Source organism: Engystomops pustulosus, chromosome 2 (assembly GCF_040894005.1).
Source record: "Engystomops pustulosus chromosome 2, aEngPut4.maternal, whole genome shotgun sequence".
In the NCBI taxonomy this organism is placed as follows: domain Eukaryota; kingdom Metazoa; phylum Chordata; class Amphibia; order Anura; family Leptodactylidae; genus Engystomops; species Engystomops pustulosus.
The window spans coordinates 225546590-225565630 of NC_092412.1; the positions used below are offsets into that span (position 1 = coordinate 225546590).

The following is a 19041-nucleotide window of genomic DNA, read 5'->3' on the forward strand; positions in this document are numbered from 1 at the left end:
TGGAGCAGCAGGTTTATTTCTGTTTATTTATGTGTGTATGATCCCCGTACTGCGACATCACTGTGTGCATTATCTCTGTACGACATCACTGTGTCCCCATACACATCATCCATGATATCACAATGTACATTATTATTGGCTTTTTATTTCTTACACACATCCCACTTTGCATTCTGACAGCGGATACCTGACAGGCCTATTATAAATCAATGTGATCCTTGTGCACCCTTAGGTGTGCCTTGATCTGCATGAAAGATGGAGGAAAACTTGAAAATGGAGAGGGGAAAGAGATGGAATGTGCAAACGAAGCAAAGTTGTCAAATGACTGATTGATTGTAATGCATGCTCATGAGCTTATTATATACATGTAGTACTTTATGTACATGCATCCTCTTTCTCAATAAAAATAGTTAAAAAAAAAAATTCAACGTGATCCATAACCACCATGACTCGAAGCCATATAGCTGGTGTCTATAGTGCCAAATATCATTCCAGTAATGCATAGTGACCTGTACTTGTTCACATAACATGATAATATCCATGTAAATGAATGCACAGTGATGCCTATACTATAGCATATATTAATACGGAATAAAACACTATAAGAGTAAAATGAAAAAAAAAAGAAACACAAAAACAGAAATTCTTGCAACACTAAATACTACACTGTTTGTAACATTTACACACTAAAGCCCTTCACAAGAGCCATTAAACTGAGATTTATGATGGCTTTTTGTTGTTTGTATGATAAACAAGTCCTTCCTAGGTACTGCAGACAGCGGGAGGAAAAGTTCAATCTGCTGCACCATATTGCACAACATCTGGAGAAGAAGGATATTTGCTTAGGCGAATAATCAGTTCAGTATTCTGCATGCTACCGCCCAATGCTATTTATGAATAATCAGAGAAATCACATCAAAGAATAAACCTAAAACTTATATACTTTCACCAAGTTCTACAGTTTCCGATTACTCTGCATCATAGTTATAACCTGTTACATGGGCAACAAACTGAACAATATAAAACCTATAATGAAGTGGTTATAAAGTTTCCAAATATTATAAGCGATAAACAATTTTATCCAAAACTCCAATAAGAATTACAATAAGCCTCTCCTACTTACAAAGAACATACGATTGTATCCAACCGAATAGCAAACACTTTACAGCAATGCAGAGACCACGAAAAATAAGGAAAGTTTGTCTTCACATGTCACAAATCCAGAAAAGATATTCCCAAGACATAAAAGAGCGATAATGAGCGGAGCTAGCGGTGGTCTCAGATTGGGGAGGAGAGGTTCTGCAGCCTGATGAGTGGTCCAGTTTCTTCCGCACTGGGGGCCGAGTAAGGAAAAGCAACAGAAAAGGCTCTGTCTACTTGCTTAACATGAAAACTTCTGCTATAGCCTCTGCTTACACTGCCGAGAAATTGGCAGCTTTATGGAATGTGGGATGGGTCAGGAACTGCTTTATAAAAAAAACACTATATCAGCCTTTTGGTAAAGCTTTTTTTTTTCCATCGTACTTCTCCTGCGGTTTCCACGCTGGTAGAAAATGTACTTTCTGGCAGCGAGGTATTTTAAAGATGACTAACTTGGGTTAACCCACTACATGCCTAGAGCAACAGACTTGGCTTAAGACTAGATCATTCCCCTTCCCACATACTCTTGGCAATCCCCACATGTGACGTCTCTGTCTGGAGCAAAGAGGATGTGTTGTGCAGGGGAAGCGGAGAGAGGCGAAAAATAAAAAAAGTTTTGTTGACAAAGTTGTTCATAAAGCTCCAAGTAATGCACAGTAGAAGATCTGTGCAAAAAATGGGAACTGTACGTAAAAAAAAAAAGTTAGGACAGTACATGGAATCAACAGCAAACAGCTATTACTGCAGGGGAAAAATGTACTCAAAAAGTGGCCAACCCTTTCATAACGAAGCAGATGGTGAAACATAGAGATCCACCCCTCTAAATCGACAACTAAAGTGCAGTTTTTGGACTGAAAAGGACGAAAAACATAACTTTTAATCTATTATGGTTAACACTCCAAAACAACCCATAAAATACAGAATGTAAGTTAATATTATCGATGATGAGACAATATTATAGACGATTAACTAGATTATAAGTCTAATATATTCATTGGGTTTCAATTTATTATACATCAATGTTGAGGAGAGCAAAATTTTCTTTAAAGGGTTTGTCCATTATTTGAAAAACGTGGCCGATTGCTTCCAAACACAGCGCCACATCTGAGCATGGTTTGTGACGGTATTGCAACTGAGCTCAATTCATCCCTATGCAACTCTTGAGTTCCAATACCGACATAAAGAATGGTCAGGTGTGACACTGGTTTTTCGAAGAAAGCAAGCTTATTTTTAAACTCCAGAAACTCATTTAAATCTTGCAGTCAAAACGAAATCCTGGTTCAATGACCCATCTCCAGAAATGGACTATACAGTTACACTCCCAGTAGGGAACTTAAGAGTTCCCTAAGTACCCTAAAAGATGCCATACAAGTTAACAGCTTTTATGTGCAGACTGAGTGCTGGCTGGACTTACTGGCCCAAACCATGTAGAGCTGAACCGAATACAGTGGGGGGGATTTATCAATCTGCTTATGCCAGAATTCTGGCATCGTTCATGCCTAAAAACCTCTGCTTAGGACAAAATTTGTCAACCCCTTTAGGCCTCATGCTGTCACCTTTAGGCCTCATGACTGTATTAAAGGCTATAGTACAGCCACACAATTTGGGGCCAGATCACAGCCCCTATAGAGGTCTACGGCAGCCGGTCACAGTGATGTGAGCACACATGTGGGCCTCATTTATCAAAACTGTCTGAGAGCAGAACTGATCAGAGATCAACCTAAATTTTATAAACAGCTGTGGTAAAATGAAAGCTGAGCTCTGACTGGCTGCCAAGAGCAACTAGAACAGTTTTGCTCTCAGACACTTTTGATAAGTCTCCCCCACAGTGTTTCCCAGCACCTGCTTTGTAAAATATGGGATCTGTCCTATATATGCCATCTTACGGTGTGGCCATTTGGCTTACTATAGAGAGATGAGAGGTTTAGGAGTGCTCACCGGGTTATGGCCTGGAAAACACATAGTTTTGTGCAAAGGGCCTTAGTAGTTTTTAATTTTTTTAATTTTTTTTTTTTTACACATTTCAGATTGGTATGACAAAGGGTCATGAGGCAAAAAATTCTGTGAGGGAGATTTATCGTAAGTCTCTTAGAGCAGAACGGTTCTAGTTTCCCATGGCAACCAATCAGAGCTCAGCTTTCATTTTCCCACAGCTGTTTATAAAATTAAAGCTGACCTTTGATTGTTTTCCATGGGCAGCTAGACCAGTTTTACCTCAGAAACTTGATGATGAATCTCCCCCTGTGCGTCAAAATTAACTAGACTGATAATGTTCTCTTGTGGGATTTCCTGAACCAAACCTTGAATCACTAACATGAACTCAGCATTTTTTTATTCCGTTCACCAATTCAAGGTTCAGTAAACTCCTGCAAGCCCACAGGTTGGAACAACCTTACTTGTGGAGAGCGAGCTTTAGGTCAAGACCCATTTTTGATGGTAGATTTCCTTTAAATCTGCAGGTCAGACACAGCACCACCCCTGTCACGCTAGCACATAACAAAAACAAAGCCACAAATGTCATGTTATTTCTAGCCATTTCTCATTGTAACCAAGAAATCTGCAATTACGCCAAAGCGTTTTATACTCTGGGTAAACTTGTCAAGGATAGACTATAAATACATCAATGCCATAGGGATCCTTGACGCCTAAAACATCTAAAATCACACCTATAGTATTATACTAAAATAACATGTGAAAGATAACTTAATAGTAGAAGCAAAGACATGTATAACATGGAGTCTTCAAGCTGTCTTCAAATCAGAAGTCAAGAACAAATAAGTTGTTGCCTGGGAGTGTGTGCAAACTGCATAAAGCCACTTCTTCCGCCTCTATATCAGCAGGAAGTCTCAGCACAATTCAGGCATATGATGGATTTTGTAGTATTTAAAAAGAGGGAGGGCAATTTCTAATGGGATATAAAAATACTCAATGACTTTTATTCATCTCTCCTAACGAGTCTTGAAGCAGTTTTCCCACTAACTCCCTTTATATTGCATCCTCTGATTTTTGATCTCTGAGGCCCCAAGAGATCAGGATACCAGGAGTCCCCATTACAGTACAGTGCTACATCAATCCCATGGAAGTGAATTGTACAGTAGTCACATAAGTGTCACTTATTTCACGAAGAGGACTCATAGAACGGCAGGGGCGTCGCTAGGTCAAAAGATCCGGGGCTCGTGCCCCAGATCTTTTGGCCAGTGCCCCGAATCTCCTCGGGTCAGCAGATCATCTGCCCCGCTGCCCGGGAGATTCCTTCCCTCTCGTTCTCATCACGATCTGTTTCCTCAGATCGTGATGAGAACGAGTGCAGGCGCTGCTTTCCCCTGCAAGGACCTAGCCTCCGGGAGTTCCAGAGGCTCAAGGACCTGTGATGATGTCATGATCACATGACCTGCAGGGGAAAGCAGCGCACAGAAAGAGAGAGAGAGCTGCATCTGTGAGGTGAGAAACATGACAGGGACTAGGGAAGGAGGAGAACATTGTGAGGCACATTATTTACTGGGGGACTGTGTGAGGCACATTACTGGGGGGACTGTGTGAGGCACATTATTTACTGGGGGGCTGTGTGAGGCACATTATTTACTGGGGGGCTGTGTGTGAGGCACATTATTTCCTGGGGGGACTGTGTGAGGCACATTATTTACTGGGGGGGCTGTGTGAGGCACATTATTTCCTGGGGGGCTGTGTGAGGCACATTATTTCCTGGGGGGCTGTGTGAGGCACATTATTTCCTGGGGGGCTGTGTGAGGCACATTATTTCCTGGGGGGCTGTGTGAGGCACATTATTTCCTGGGGGGCTGTGTGAGGCACATTATTTCCTGGGGGGCTGTGTGGGGCACATTATTTCCTGGGGGGGCTGTGTGAGGCACATTACTTACTGGGGGGCTGTGTGTGAGGCACATTACTTACTGGGGGGCTGTGTGAGGCACATTACTTACTGGGGGGCTGTGTGTGAGGCACATTATTTACTGGGGGGCTGTGTGTGAGGCACATTACTTACTGGGGGGCTGTGTGTGAGGCACATTATTTACTGGGGGGCTGTGTGTGAGGCAGATTACTTACTGGGGGGCTGTGTGTGAGGCAGATTACTTACTGGGGGGCTGTGTGAGGCACATTATTTACTGGGGGGCTGTGTGAGGCACATTATTTACTGGGGGACTGTGTGAGGCACATTATTTAGTGGGGGGCTGTGTGAGGCACATTATTTACTGGGGGGGCTGTGTGAGGCACATTACTTACTGGGGGGCTGTGTGAGGCACATTACTTACTGGGGGGCTGTGTGTGAGGCACATTATTTACTGGGGGGGCTGTGTGTGAGGCACAGTACTTACTGGGGGACTGTGTGAGGCACATTATTTACTGGGGGACTGTGTGAGGCACATTACTTACTGGGGGGCTGTGTGTGAGGCACATTACTTACTGGGGGACTGTGTGTGAGGCACATTACTTACTGGGGGACTGTGTGAGGCACATTACTTACTGGGGGGCTGTGTGTGAGGCGCATTACTTATTGGGGGGGCTGTGTGTGGGCACATTACTTATTGGGGGGCTGTGTGAGGCACATTACTTAGTGGGGGGCTATGTGTGAGGCACATTACTTATTGGGGGGGCTGTGTGTGGGCACATTACTTATTGGGGGGCTGTGTGGGCACATTACTTACTGGGGGACTGTGTGAGGCACATTACTTACTGGGGGGCTGTGTGTGAGGCGCATTACTTATTGGGGGGGCTGTGTGTGGGCACATTACTTACTGGGGGGCTGTGTGAGGCACATTACTTACTGGGGGACTGTGTGAGGCACATTACTTACTGGGGGACTGTGTGAGGCACATTACTTACTGGAGGGCTGTGTGTGAGGCGCATTACTTACTGGGGGGCTGTGTGTGAGGCACATTACTTAGTGGGGGGCTGTGTGAGGCACATTACTTACTGGGGGGCTGTGTGTGAGGCACATTACTTACTGGGGGGCTGTGTGAGGCACATTACTTACTGTGGGGCTGTGTGTGAGGCACATTACTTAGTGGGGGGCTGTGTGAGGCACATTACTTACTGGGGGGCTGTGTGTGAGGCACATTACTTACTGGGGGGGCTGTGTGAGGCACATTACTTACTGTGGGGCTGTGTGTGAGGCACATTACTTACTGGGGGCTGTGTGAGGACATTACTTATGGGGGGCTGTGTGGGGGACATTTCTTGGAGCGTGTTCACACATGTGAGGGGGTTATGTACAGGAGGGGGCATTACTGAAAGTGCAATACACATGCATTGGGGCCCGTGCCCCGGATCTTTTACCACCCTAGCAACGCCCCTGTAGAACGGGGTGGTTTTCCAAGGGGTCTAATTTCCAATAGTCAACTACTGAACAGTTTGCTTTAACAGTGGATTTGCAACTTCAACAAGCAAACTCCTGCCACAGCAGGATCAGAGAACACTTAATTATATTAGGTTATACACTTTCTTAAAAGGGCAGGTGTCAGGAGTCTTGACCATACAAACCTGCAGATAGTGTTAGGTTCTTGGCCCTAGAGATCTGTGGAACCATACCTTTGTGTGTGTTCTTAGAAGAAGCAGGACTGTGAAAAATGCATTTATTTCCAGGATTGTAGCAGGACTTGGTTCACTAAAGCGTATCCTTACATTGCAGTGCTCTTCGCTCGATACATTGAGCTGCACCTTACTGTTTTCCCCTTTGCTTTGAGTTACTGTTGTAGTAGTCAACCAAAAACCTAAAATGCAGCTCAGTGAACCAAATAATTAAATTTTTTTCACAGTTCTTTTACTACTTAGAACAGACACAATGCACATCCCCAACTTTTTTGAGGGACATTTGTAGTGGACATTTTTTATGCCCTGAACCACACCCCAAAGCTTTCTGACACACAAAAACCATCCTAACGCAACCCTTAGTGGCGCCTACATAGTATAATGCCCCTTCAATCCCTTTATTTATTCACCTTCACTACAGTTACTTACCTCTTCACTCATCTGCTCCGTACAACTCTACAGTCGGCAGGCTGCTTCACCATTGTATTCAACTCATTCTGCATTTGCAGGATGCAGATACAGTTGAAGTCCTGGGATATACCTCCCACTAAAAGTCAAGGTTGAATAAAGCCCGAAATCTGTGACTGTCCCGTAAGATCTAGGACGGCTAGGAGGGATGGTTACGAAGATCACCAGGGCCAATACCTAACTTTGTCTGCAGTTCTGCAAGGTCAAAACTGCTGCTAGATTCCCTACTATTCCTCAAAAAAAAAAAAAAAAAGCACCTCGTTTGTAACAGAAAATTATGCAATACTGCATGGAGTACAGTAAGTTTGCAAGTAAATATGAAAACCTATTGTATACTTATCGTATCTTACCAGCATCATTCTCTCTTCGATCTACCTCATCGTAGACATCCATGGCCAGTTCTTCAAAGAGCCGGTTACTGAGCTGTGAATAAACAGAGATCCTGGTTAATCAGGAGGAAGTAACAGAGAGTGGGTAGGTGTCCATCACAAGAAAGGAGAGAGGATGAAAAATTGTGAGATAATGACACAGAAGATCACCGGAGCGTACACATATTGGCAGCTCTGTAATTACAATGGAAGAGGGAGACGTATGTGATTAAAGGCGGCGGCGGCGGCAAAAGTGCCACTCACAACATGGGCGAGAAAGTGACAAGCCATCCGGCGAAAGAGGAGAAAGTCACAAGTAGTCTGAACGATGAATGAACCAGGTGGAGGTTGCGGATACCCAGTGTACAGCCATCTCAGAACTTACCGCCTGAAGCTTCTTTTTTGCAGCTTTTGCCAGTTCTGACAGGTCCAAGCTGTCACAGAAATGAAAATATAGTATGTTACATAAAACCACAAAGATGTGTATAAGCAGCAAACCTCTTCTTCCATCAACCCGTATGGATATTAGCAGATGTTAAAACAGTAAGTAATGGTAAAAGTTACTTTTATTAAAAAAAATGTCTAAATTTGTGCACCAAAACATTGCAAAATATATAGGGAGAATTAATAAAGGCTTGTAATAGCATACAGGCCTTGATATATCTGCAATTCCTGGCACACCGGCAAAGGAATTGAGACTATGTTCCCCCTTACACCACCAGAGTGCGTTGGGCCGAATTGGCGCACTAGCTGTAGCCTATGCCTTTTCATGGTGTAGTTTATAGCACGAACAGTCGTGCGTCCGATATCAATAGAGGCCGAACCCTCTTAGTATATTTAACGCAATAACAATTTTCCATCCCACAGCCGTAGAGATAATGTAATGCCTGAAGCCACCATTAGCGATGTCATGGAGTCCTACGGAATGGAATAAATATGTATAGTAGTTGCCAGTGAAATATAATACAGTTTGATATAATATGAAAGTGACATTAAGCTCAGATTCAGATGACGTCATCTCCTTTCCCTGCCTAAAGTAGTACCAGTGCAGTAAAAAAAATAGATAGGGAAAAGGGTAGAAGCTGCAGTATTCCTGAGAGTGTATGCTGCGAGAGAGAGAAAAGTAGCAGCCAAGAAGCGGAAGAATGCGGATGGCCAAAAAAAAACACTGCATAGTTTCTCTTTATAATTTTCAATAAGACAATAAAGGCTAAATCAATGTGATGGAACACCCCTTCAGAAAAATAGCAGAAATCCATATCAATGAACACAAATCCATGTAAAAAAGAAACTCGGGGACAGTAGCCACATGAAGTTCAAGTTTGTACACCCAGGGAATGACTAAACTCCTGAAGCACTTCCACACCTCTTGCCGTTTGGCTCTGGACATTAAGAGTTATCTGACATGTATTATATTATTAGACTATTAGTACATTTAGCCTCTCACAGTATCACACCGACTGTCACGTAGCATAGACAACATCAAGGCATTTCATGTTCGAATTCTCTGCAGCCTTTGCAGTGCATGACTGCGTTCACACATAGCGTTTACATTGCATTTTGAAAAGCAATACAACAGGTGAGCAGAGGAGATTTGCCAAATTACACTGCTGTTAACAACTGCAATGGTAACATGATGTTACCACATTGCGTTAACATTGTGTTATACAAACGCAAATGTTAACAGCAATGAAATTGAGCAAATCTTCTCCCCGCAGTTGTTGAATTGCTCTTCAAAACGTAATGTGAACACCACATGTGGATGATTCTGAATTGGGTAAGATGGATATCCTGAAAATTCATGGATTTAAGACAACATTGTATTTGAAAAATATTATTTAGGGCGTGCAGACACATCTTGATCAAGAAGCCTTAAGAGGATCGTGGGGGATGGGGGGAGGTGGTCAATGACTAAAGGATTAATTATAGAAATACAGGACTGTAAAGGAGAGAATATTTCAGCAATATGGCACAATATGTACATCCATATGGCAGCACTAAAAGTTCCTACAAGTAGGGCTGGAGTGTAGAATATATAATATCTACTTTTTACACTAAAGATATTGGACAAATTCACTTGAAAATACATTTATCAATTATTTTCTTGAGTAGAAATAAATCAATGTAAGTGGCAGCCATGGATAATGGTGGATATGATGGTTTAATTCAACGTGATGTTTGATAGCAGTAGAATAGCGACACGTAACCACGTAGCACAGTACCTCTGCGGCACACCCCTGGGACGAGTTCTACATCCAACGCAGCACAAAGAGGAACAGGAGAGAGGCGAGAGGTTAGACAGCAAGTTATTGTTAAGACATAAAGATAGATACAGATCACTGGAATACACAGATGGGACAGGACAGCAAATGGAAGAAGGTGCCCTCACTTATATTATATATGAAGGTATACAGGGGCCCTGACATAAATATAAATGAACCCTACATTAGATTTTACTTTTAAATATTTGTTTTAACCCAAAACTGTAAACAATAAATTAATTGTTCCTATAATGTCAAATGTATTTTTAATGAATTCCGATGAATCCTGACAGATATGGATGAGCCTGCTGTTGAGGAAGGTTTCCCCCTCTATCCACCAAAGCACACTAGGTTACAATGCATGGTCTAGGACAGTGGTGGCGAACCAATGGCACGGGTGCCAAAGGCGGCAATCGGCGTCATCACCCCAGAATACAGTTCACCAGACAGGCTCAAAGAATGCTGGCCAGATGATTCTTCCTGTACACAGGGACTCTGGAGAGATGCTGCAATAGTCCAAATTTGCTCTCCTCCTTTCTACTGCGTTGCTGTCCATAGCAATAAATTACTGCCTAAATTGCCGTGCTGACACTTTGCCTTAAATAAGTGGCCTTTGGTTGAAGTTTGGGCACTCATGGTCTAAAAGGTTCGCCGTCACTGGTCAAGGAGATCACTTACAAATACATCCTGTATTACTCCTCATCATTGGTGATACTGTACTTTGGCCACATGGGGGAGCTCAAGTATAGGGATAATGAATTTTTTTCAGATTTTGGGAAGACTGCAGGTTGCATCAGATTTGTACATGACATACACCTTTACTGACTGTAGAGAAGAAAATGAGGGATAAGATCTGACATTGCTTTAAGACATGAAAACCTGTTTTGGTAATTTATTAGCCAGTGAGGGCAAGTCACAGCATTTCTCTTACCAAACTAATAACTACATCATGAGTCTTAAAAATATAGGTCAGTAAAAGAAGACACCTGCAAACCTCTCCATAAGGGGTTATTAGCTTTGTGCTAGAGTCAGCGCTGGACCAAGCTTCTTGTGGAATGGAGGATGTGTCACTTCTGCCTGCTTTCAATCTGCGGTTTCAGGACCTTTGGAGGACCTTAAAAAGGTCCTGAAATGGCTCTTGTGTACATGTGCAGTGAGAGCAGGAACAGAAGTATGAGGATTTCATGGGTGAAGGCACTTCTTCATAAAAAATTTGGTGGGTGGTTTGGATGGTCATGGGTCCCCTAGAAGACTTGGGCCCCAGACTACGCCCAAACCTCCTATATTGTCATCCAATATTGAGCTCAATGACCTGGCAGGATCACTACAGACATCTGGCTCTTAGTTGGTAGGTCCCACAACAATCTGACAACGATGACCTGAAAAAAGTTTTTAGTCAGCAGTTCTCTGGGTGCAGAAGCTGCCTCATTAGCATACACATTAAACTGGGAGTAACTTGGAACCGGCAGAATGGATATAAATAATAAAGACAGGGTGGGAATAGCAGTGCATTTCTATGTAACCAGCATATTATCCTGCTAGGTGGAGGTGGTACACTGCCTATAAAAGGAACATTCCCCATACAGAAAATATCTTTGAATACAAATGTTTTATGTTCATATGCTGGAAGATGCTTTTGTATAACATTTTGGTGTACAATCCAGCAGTTATGCCACATGGGGAGGACAATGACGGCATCAGTCAAGTGAAAACAGGATGCAGATATGACCATAATTTCCTGATCAGAACGCACACACAGCACAGTCATCCCTCACAGTATAGCCATGGACTGGCAATAAGGACAGTCAGAAGAAAATGCTTTGTAATAGTCAATAATTCTTACAATATCTTCTAATTGAAAGTTAGATTTTCATTGCATTCAGAACACCCTCTCTTTAGGGAATCTGTCAGCAGTTTGGACCATATACTGACTGTAGAAGGGAAAAAGAGGGATAAGATCTCCTGTTGCTTTAAGACATGAAAACCTGTTATGGTAATTTATTAGCCTGTGTGGGCAGACAGTGTTAGGCATTGACCCTAGTGATACATGTAAACATGCCATTGTGTGTGTTTTCAGTAGCAGCAGGACTGTGAAAAATATATTATATAGAGAAGCTTCTGACCCGATTCTTTCCCCTGCAAACTATAAAATGAATGTTGTTCTCCTCTAATGCTCTATACAGGAGACACTAGTAGATAGTACTGCATTTTCATGCTGACAAGTTCCCTTTGAAGCCTCATTATAGTGGTTTTACTAAAAGAAGGGGTTCACTACTACTGTGTGCACACATGTATCTTATGTTTGTTGTATCAGAGAGTAAGTTTTGTACTTGTATTACATCCATACAAGTACAAAAGCAATGGAAACAGAAAATTAAAAGAAAATTGCCTGGGATACCATTACCACAGTCACAGTGCCTGGATCAATGAGTAAGTGTCCCTGGATTATCCATGTTTAATTTGAAGTCACAGGGAACAAACAATTTTTGTATAACATTTAGCACCTAATGGCATATTATATTCTGTAGGTCATTAACAATAATATTCTCAAATTGATATAAAGTGAAACTTTGCTTCTCCGCCCCCCCCCCCCCCTAGATTTTGTGCAACAGATTCTCAATCCCAACATTTTATGGTCACCGGTTATCTTCTTCGAAAAGATATTCTGCACATCTTTTTTGTGTTGTATTTTACCAATTGAAAGTTATACACTGAGATTTCAGCTTTTAGCCACAGCCAAAAACTGCCAAGGGCAGAGGTGCTTATACCATTGCCTACATAGGGCATCCTCTACACCTAGAGGAGAGGAGGTTCTACCATCACCATAGACAGTGGACATCCTCTACACCTAGAGGAGAGGCGGTTCTACCATCACCATAGACAGGGGGCATCCTCTACACCTAGAGGAGAGGAGGTTCTACCATCACCATAGACAGTGGACATCCTCTACACCTAGAGGAGAGGAGGTTCTACCATCACCATAGACAGGGGACATCCTCTACACCTAGAGGAGAGGAGGTTCTACCATCACCATAGACAGGGGACATCCTCTACACCTAGAGGAGAGGAGGTTCTACCATCACCATAGACAGGGGGCATCCTCTACACCTAGAGGAGAGGTGGTTCTACCATCACCATAGACAGGGACATCCACTACACCTAGAGAAGAGGAGGTTCTACCATCACCATAGCCAGGGACTTCCTCTACACCTAGAGGAGAGGTGGTTCTACCATCACCATAGACAGGGGGCATCCTCTACACCTAGAGGAGAGGGGGTTCAGACATCACCATAGACAGGGGACATCCTCTACACCTAGAGGAGAGGAGGTTCTACCATCACCATAGACAGGGGGCATCCTCTACACCTAGAGGAGAGGCAGTACTACCATCACCATAGACAGTGGACATCCTCTACACCTAGAGGAGAGGAGGTTCTACCATCACCATAGACAGGGACATTCTCTACACCTAGAGGAGAGAAGGTTCTACCATCACCACCCCTACACCTAGAGGAGAGGAGGTTCTACCATCACCATAGACAGGGGGCATCCTCTACACCTAGAGGAGAGGATGTTCTACCATCACCATAGACAGGGGACATCCTCTACACCTAGAGGAGAGGAGGTTCTACCATCACCATAGACAGGGACATCCTCTACACCTAGAGGAGAGGAGGTTCTACCATCACCATAGACAGGGGGCATCCTCTACACCTAGAGGAGAGGTGGTTCTACCATCACCATAGACAGGGGGCATCCTCTACACCTAGAGGAGAGGTGGTTCTACCATCACCATAGACAGGGGGCATCCTCTACACCTAGAGGAGAGGAGGTTCTACCATCACCATAGACAGGGGACATCCTCTACACCTAGAGGAGAGGAGGTTCTACCATCACCATAGACAGGGACATCCTCTACACCTAGAGGAGAGGAGGTTCTACCATCACCATAGACAGGGGGCATCCTCTACACCTAGAGGAGAGGTGGTTCTACCATCACCATAGACAGGGACATCCACTACACCTAGAGAAGAGGAGGTTCTACCATCACCATAGACAGGGACATCCTCTACACCTAGAGGAGAGGTGGTTCTACCATCACCATAGACAGGGGGCATCCTCTACACCTAGAGGAGAGGTGGTTCTACCATCACCATAGACAGGGACATCCACTACACCTAGAGAAGAGGAGGTTCTACCATCACCATAGACAGGGACATCCTCTACACCTAGAGGAGAGGCAGTTCTACCGTCACCATTGAAAGGGGGCATCCTCTACACCTAGAGGAGAGAAGGTTCTACCATCACCATAGACAGGGGACATCCTCTACATCTAGAGGAGAGGTGGTTCTACCATCGCCATAGACAGGGGGCATCCTCTACACATAGAGGAGAGGCGATTCTACCATCACAACAGACATTTACACCTAGAGGAGAGAAGGTCCTACCATCACCATAGACAGGGGACATCCTCTACACCTAGAGGAGAGGAGGTTCTACCATCACCATAGACAGGGGCATCCTCTACACCTAGAGGAGAGGTGGTTCTACCATCACCATAGACAGGGGGCATCCTCTACACCTAGAGGAGAGGCGGTTCTACCATCACCATAGACAGGGGGCATCCTCTACACCTAGAGGAGAGAAGGTTCTACCATCACCATAGACAGGGGACATCCTCTACATCTAGAGGAGAGGTGGTTCTACCATCACCATAGACAGGGGGCATCCTCTACACCTAGAGGAGAGAAGGTTCTACCATCACCATAGACAGGGGACATCCTCTACATCTAGAGGAGAGGTGGTTCTACCATCGCCATAGACAGGGGGCATCCTCTACACATAGAGGAGAGGCGGTTCTACCATCGCTATAGACAGGAGTGTTCTTTATAATAGAGGAGAGGCGATTCTACCATCACAATAGACATTTACACCTAGAGGAGAGGAGGTTCTTCCATCACCATAGACAGGGGGCATCCTCTACACCTAGGGGAGAGGGGGTTTCTACCAACGCTATAGACAGGAGTGTTCTTTACACCTAGAGGTGAGGCAATACCTACCATTACTATAGATCGAGGTATTTTCTACACCTAGAGGAGAAGTGATTATACCATTGCCAAGCCTTACAGTTTTATTTTGCCTTCCTCTGAACCAACACTGTAGTATTTATAGATGGGGTTTGTCTTTTGTGTACCTCATCTACTCTGACACAATATTAGATTAAACCATTAATAAGGGTTGTCAGAGGACCTGACAGAAGTATTATAGTGTCTGTAAAAACTCGCTTATTGGTTCAGAGAAGCCTCTTTTTTTGCCAGGTTAAGTAACTGAATAGCTCTATCTTAAATTAAATTAATAGAGAACAATTTCCCCTTTGCTAAGGGTTAATGGCTCTGAACTTGGACTTGTTATACTGGGCAGGTTCATACCTTACATGAATTATATTTTAATGAGGACATGATTTTCGGATGACCTGTTGGCAGTGGAAACACAGGACACCATGGAACAGCGCAGAGTAATTACACTCCACAAACACATTTCTGCAATTACAGTTTTGGCGTTAAATAAAGAGCAGAAGAATGTAAATTCAATTACCTGTCCGCCATCTGAGGAATGATATAATGTCCGTTCTTATGATCTGAAACAGACAAATTAGAGACACAATAGTAAGAGCTTTCAGCATGTCAAGAACATCCTGTGGGATTGGAAACATTTCAGTTACAAGACATTAAACAGATCATTAACATTAATCATGAACGTGCATGAGGTAAGGACGTGATACTACTAGGTGTACAAATTACTGCAAATTACAGCTGCTCATACCCACCCTATAGGAGTGACTGCACCTATAGAGATCTAGACTGTAAGAGTCTAGTCAACTGCTGGTACCTGTGCATGCTTATTCAAAGGGGAGTGGAAAATCACATCACATATATACAAATACATACGACAGAGGCCTGTGATGGTTGTCGAATAAACCTGAAAAGAGCCCCGGGCACCCCTCCCGCTCGCAGGGCGAGAGCCCCGGGGCACCCCTCCCAGCACTTTGCTTCTGTTTTCTCTCCCGTCAGCTGTAAGGAAGCTGAACTGCAGAATGGAACTTTTTCTTTTTGCCATTTACAACGGATGTGTTTGTGAAGGCACATATGTTCAATTCTGCATCCGAGAGCTGTTTATTCCCAAGCATAAAATGTTATCTCCAATTATGCCGCTAAATACCACGTTTCCCCACAATGTATTACTATGTCTCTATAAACAGACAATGAGTCTCTGCGGCGGTGTTGTTTTCAGATGATGTATGAGGTTCACTGCACGAGAATAAACCAAAAACACAAATCCACCATAACAAACAGAATTATGCGCAAAATAAGGCCTGAAGTTTGTCTGTATTTTTCCCCACGGATGATTTAATTAAAAAATCTGGATATCTAGATATACCAATTATACGGTCTGCATGGGATAATGAGGCGAGTTCACCTCCATCTCAGACCTTAGCTCCAATTCCTACATATTTGTCAACATAAATATAATGAAGCATAAAGGACAACACAAACCCAATACTACAAGTTAATAGGATATTGTTCATGAGATTGATCTGTTTATTGCTCCCATGATACAAGAGTCATTGATGGCTGCTCAATTCTGCACCCGTCAAAGTCGTTAATCTCTCGACTAATGAGGACATTGCTCCTGATACTTAATATAGTCAATGATTGTATTCCACGATTTTCTTCTTTTTTGTCTTATTGTTCCTAAGTCTTTTTTCACAAATTTTTTTTACAAATAAGGTAAAAACTGGGGTTTACCAGCTAAGGGTTTAAAGAAAATTTACCATTTGATTTCATGCATTATGAACCAAACATCCGTTGAGAATGCTGTGGCTTCTCTGATGCAGAAACATATCTTGGTTAATCCCTGAGCTGAGTGGTTTTGCTGAAAAATCAATTATAAAATTCAGGACCTTGGGTAAGCCGGATCCACGTTACACACAAGCTTTCTGAACAGCCAAGACAGGACTAATCAACCTGAGCTGGATCACTCATACACAGCAGCTGGGAGAGGGTACAGCAATTGATTATTCTGCCTGGCACGGAGAACTGTGAGTACATCATTCTCTCCCGCAGTGCATAACTAATGTGAAAGGAAAAGCACAGAGCCGAGGCACAGAAGCGACAGAGCATCATTATCAGAATTGAATAATAGTTTTGTTAGCAAAACCACTCAGCAAGATATGATCCTGCATCAGTGTAGCTACAGCAGACTCAAGGTATGTTTGCTTCATAATGCATTAAATAAAATGGCAGATTTCCTTTAAGGATAGCATAAAGTTATCAAATTATTTCTAAACTTCTAGGAGGAATTACAGATAATGTAAGTTTCTACGAAAAGATGCTCCAGAATTTTTATTTAATACAAGATACAAGTAACAGGTTTTTCAAGCCACCCACCTGGTTTTCGGCCACATAGGTAGAAGGCTAGCCTGTCTGTCAACTCATACTGACACTCTACCAGTCTGTCTGCCAGATCATGGTGACCGGCCTGCCTAAAAGACAAAAACAAAAGTTCTTCTCAAAAACATCAACGCTAAAATCATATCTTTGTAGTCGGGATTAAACGCTATGACAAATCACTTCTACATTCCTGCAGCATTACCGAATATACCTGGATAGGCCATTGTCAATGTAATGCTATAATAATGTGCCTGGTAAACACCGTCTGGTGTGCAATGTCCAAAAAGACGTATAGATGAATTGTAGATTGATGCTCTTGTGCTTTGATACCCTACCTGCCATAGTCGATAGGTGTTCTTCCATTCACGTCTGGTGCTCCTGGGTCTGCTCCATAAACTACCAAAAGCTCAGCCTGAAGGATCTGCCCGGCTTTGGCTGCTACATGTAGTGGAGTGCTCCCTTTCTCCTACAAAAATAAAAAGTATTGAAAACATATAAAGAAGATCAGCTAAAAGACCCTTAAGATTATGGGGGTGAATTATTGTACAAATGATCATTGTCCTGTCAAGTCAATTACCCTTGAATACAGTTTGGGCCTACAAACTACGTCTGGGAAGTCTCGCAAGTGAATGGAACAAGTTTCTAGTGACTCGCTCGTGGCCAACACGTTTTGCCAATTTCTACTACCTTACCTGCTTTCTATGCTTCATTGAAATGTTACCAAACATGAGGGTGTCTAAGGCGCCTATGTACATGAGGGAAAATATTGACCAGTGATTTCTAGAAGACTGGCAAGGTATCCATTATATCTGGGTTTTTTTCCAGTGACTTTAACCCAAATATCAGCAAAAGAAGTATATGAGGTTTCAACATGTCTGAGCCTTTGACCTCATGATTAAAAAAAGGTGCATAGCAATGGCATCATTTTATACTATGTGTATTACGCAAACTATAAAATATTGTCAGGGCTAGCTGACCATCTAAAATATATGGCGGCCTACGACTCCAAAATTAGGAATTGAGCAATGATCACATAAAGTGTATGATGGTGTCCAGAGGTATAAGAAACGGTCACCTTTGGTGCAAATTTCTATACAATTTAGAGTTGGCCACATATATGACACTTACCACAGGGCAAGCATAGGACCCTAATGGAGTCACCCATATTGTACTTAGGCTAAATTCATATGAACTTGTGCCCGCTGTACCGTAACAGTGCCTGGGAGAGGAGGAGGGGGTGATTGCTGATCAACCCCGCCCCTGTCCATAGAGAGACGCATGGTGCTGTTTTCCAGGGAGACATGTCCTATCTTTTCCCTGGGTACGGAATGGTACGCCGCCATGCACCCATTGCCGGCCTATGGGGGACATATACACGTCGGCTGTATATACGACCCCCAACGGCCGTGTGAATTAAGCCTTAGCATGATAAAGTTTCCATCGGGCAGCAAGACTTGATACTTCCTGTGATGTCCTGTGTCCTGCTGCCTTCTGGAGGATGTAAGGGCTGTGCAGTCATTACTGTCTCCAGCCCCTTCATCTGCCAGAAGCCAGCAGGACACAGGATGTCACAGGAAGTGGCAAATCCTGCTAGGAATACATTTTAAAAGGGAGGCCTACAGACAACAATTTCAAACTGGGTTTCCACAATTGTAATTTGCCACGTTTTTGGAGTGGTTCTGCAACACAGTAAAAGTAATCGCCACCGTTGCAAAAATACATCATAGAGACCCAAAACCTGGGGGAATATCTATAGTTCTCAAATTTCAGCCAACAGCAAAGCTTTCAGTGAAAGGTTATACAAGTGAC

At 43.2% G+C, this 19041-nt stretch overlaps 1 protein-coding gene across 5 annotated transcripts in view; it reads right to left on the bottom strand.

The window, feature by feature from the left end:
- GIT1 (GIT ArfGAP 1) overlaps positions 1-19041 on the bottom strand; it is an 80041-nt gene that overhangs the window by 20247 nt on the left and 40753 nt on the right. For 3 of the 5 annotated variants that reach the window (XM_072138333.1, XM_072138331.1, XM_072138329.1), the window contains exons 6-11: positions 17568-17698; positions 17230-17324; positions 15377-15419; positions 9743-9769; positions 7906-7954; positions 7503-7575 (exon numbers count right to left, since the gene is read on the bottom strand). In XM_072138333.1, the coding sequence (XP_071994434.1) occupies positions 7503-7575; positions 7906-7954; positions 9743-9769; positions 15377-15419; positions 17230-17324; positions 17568-17698 (418 nt within the window). The remainder of the gene's footprint in view (positions 1-7502; positions 7576-7905; positions 7955-9742; positions 9770-15376; positions 15420-17229; positions 17325-17567; positions 17699-19041) is intronic. The other 2 variants (XM_072138332.1, XM_072138330.1) reach the window with 1 other exon arrangement.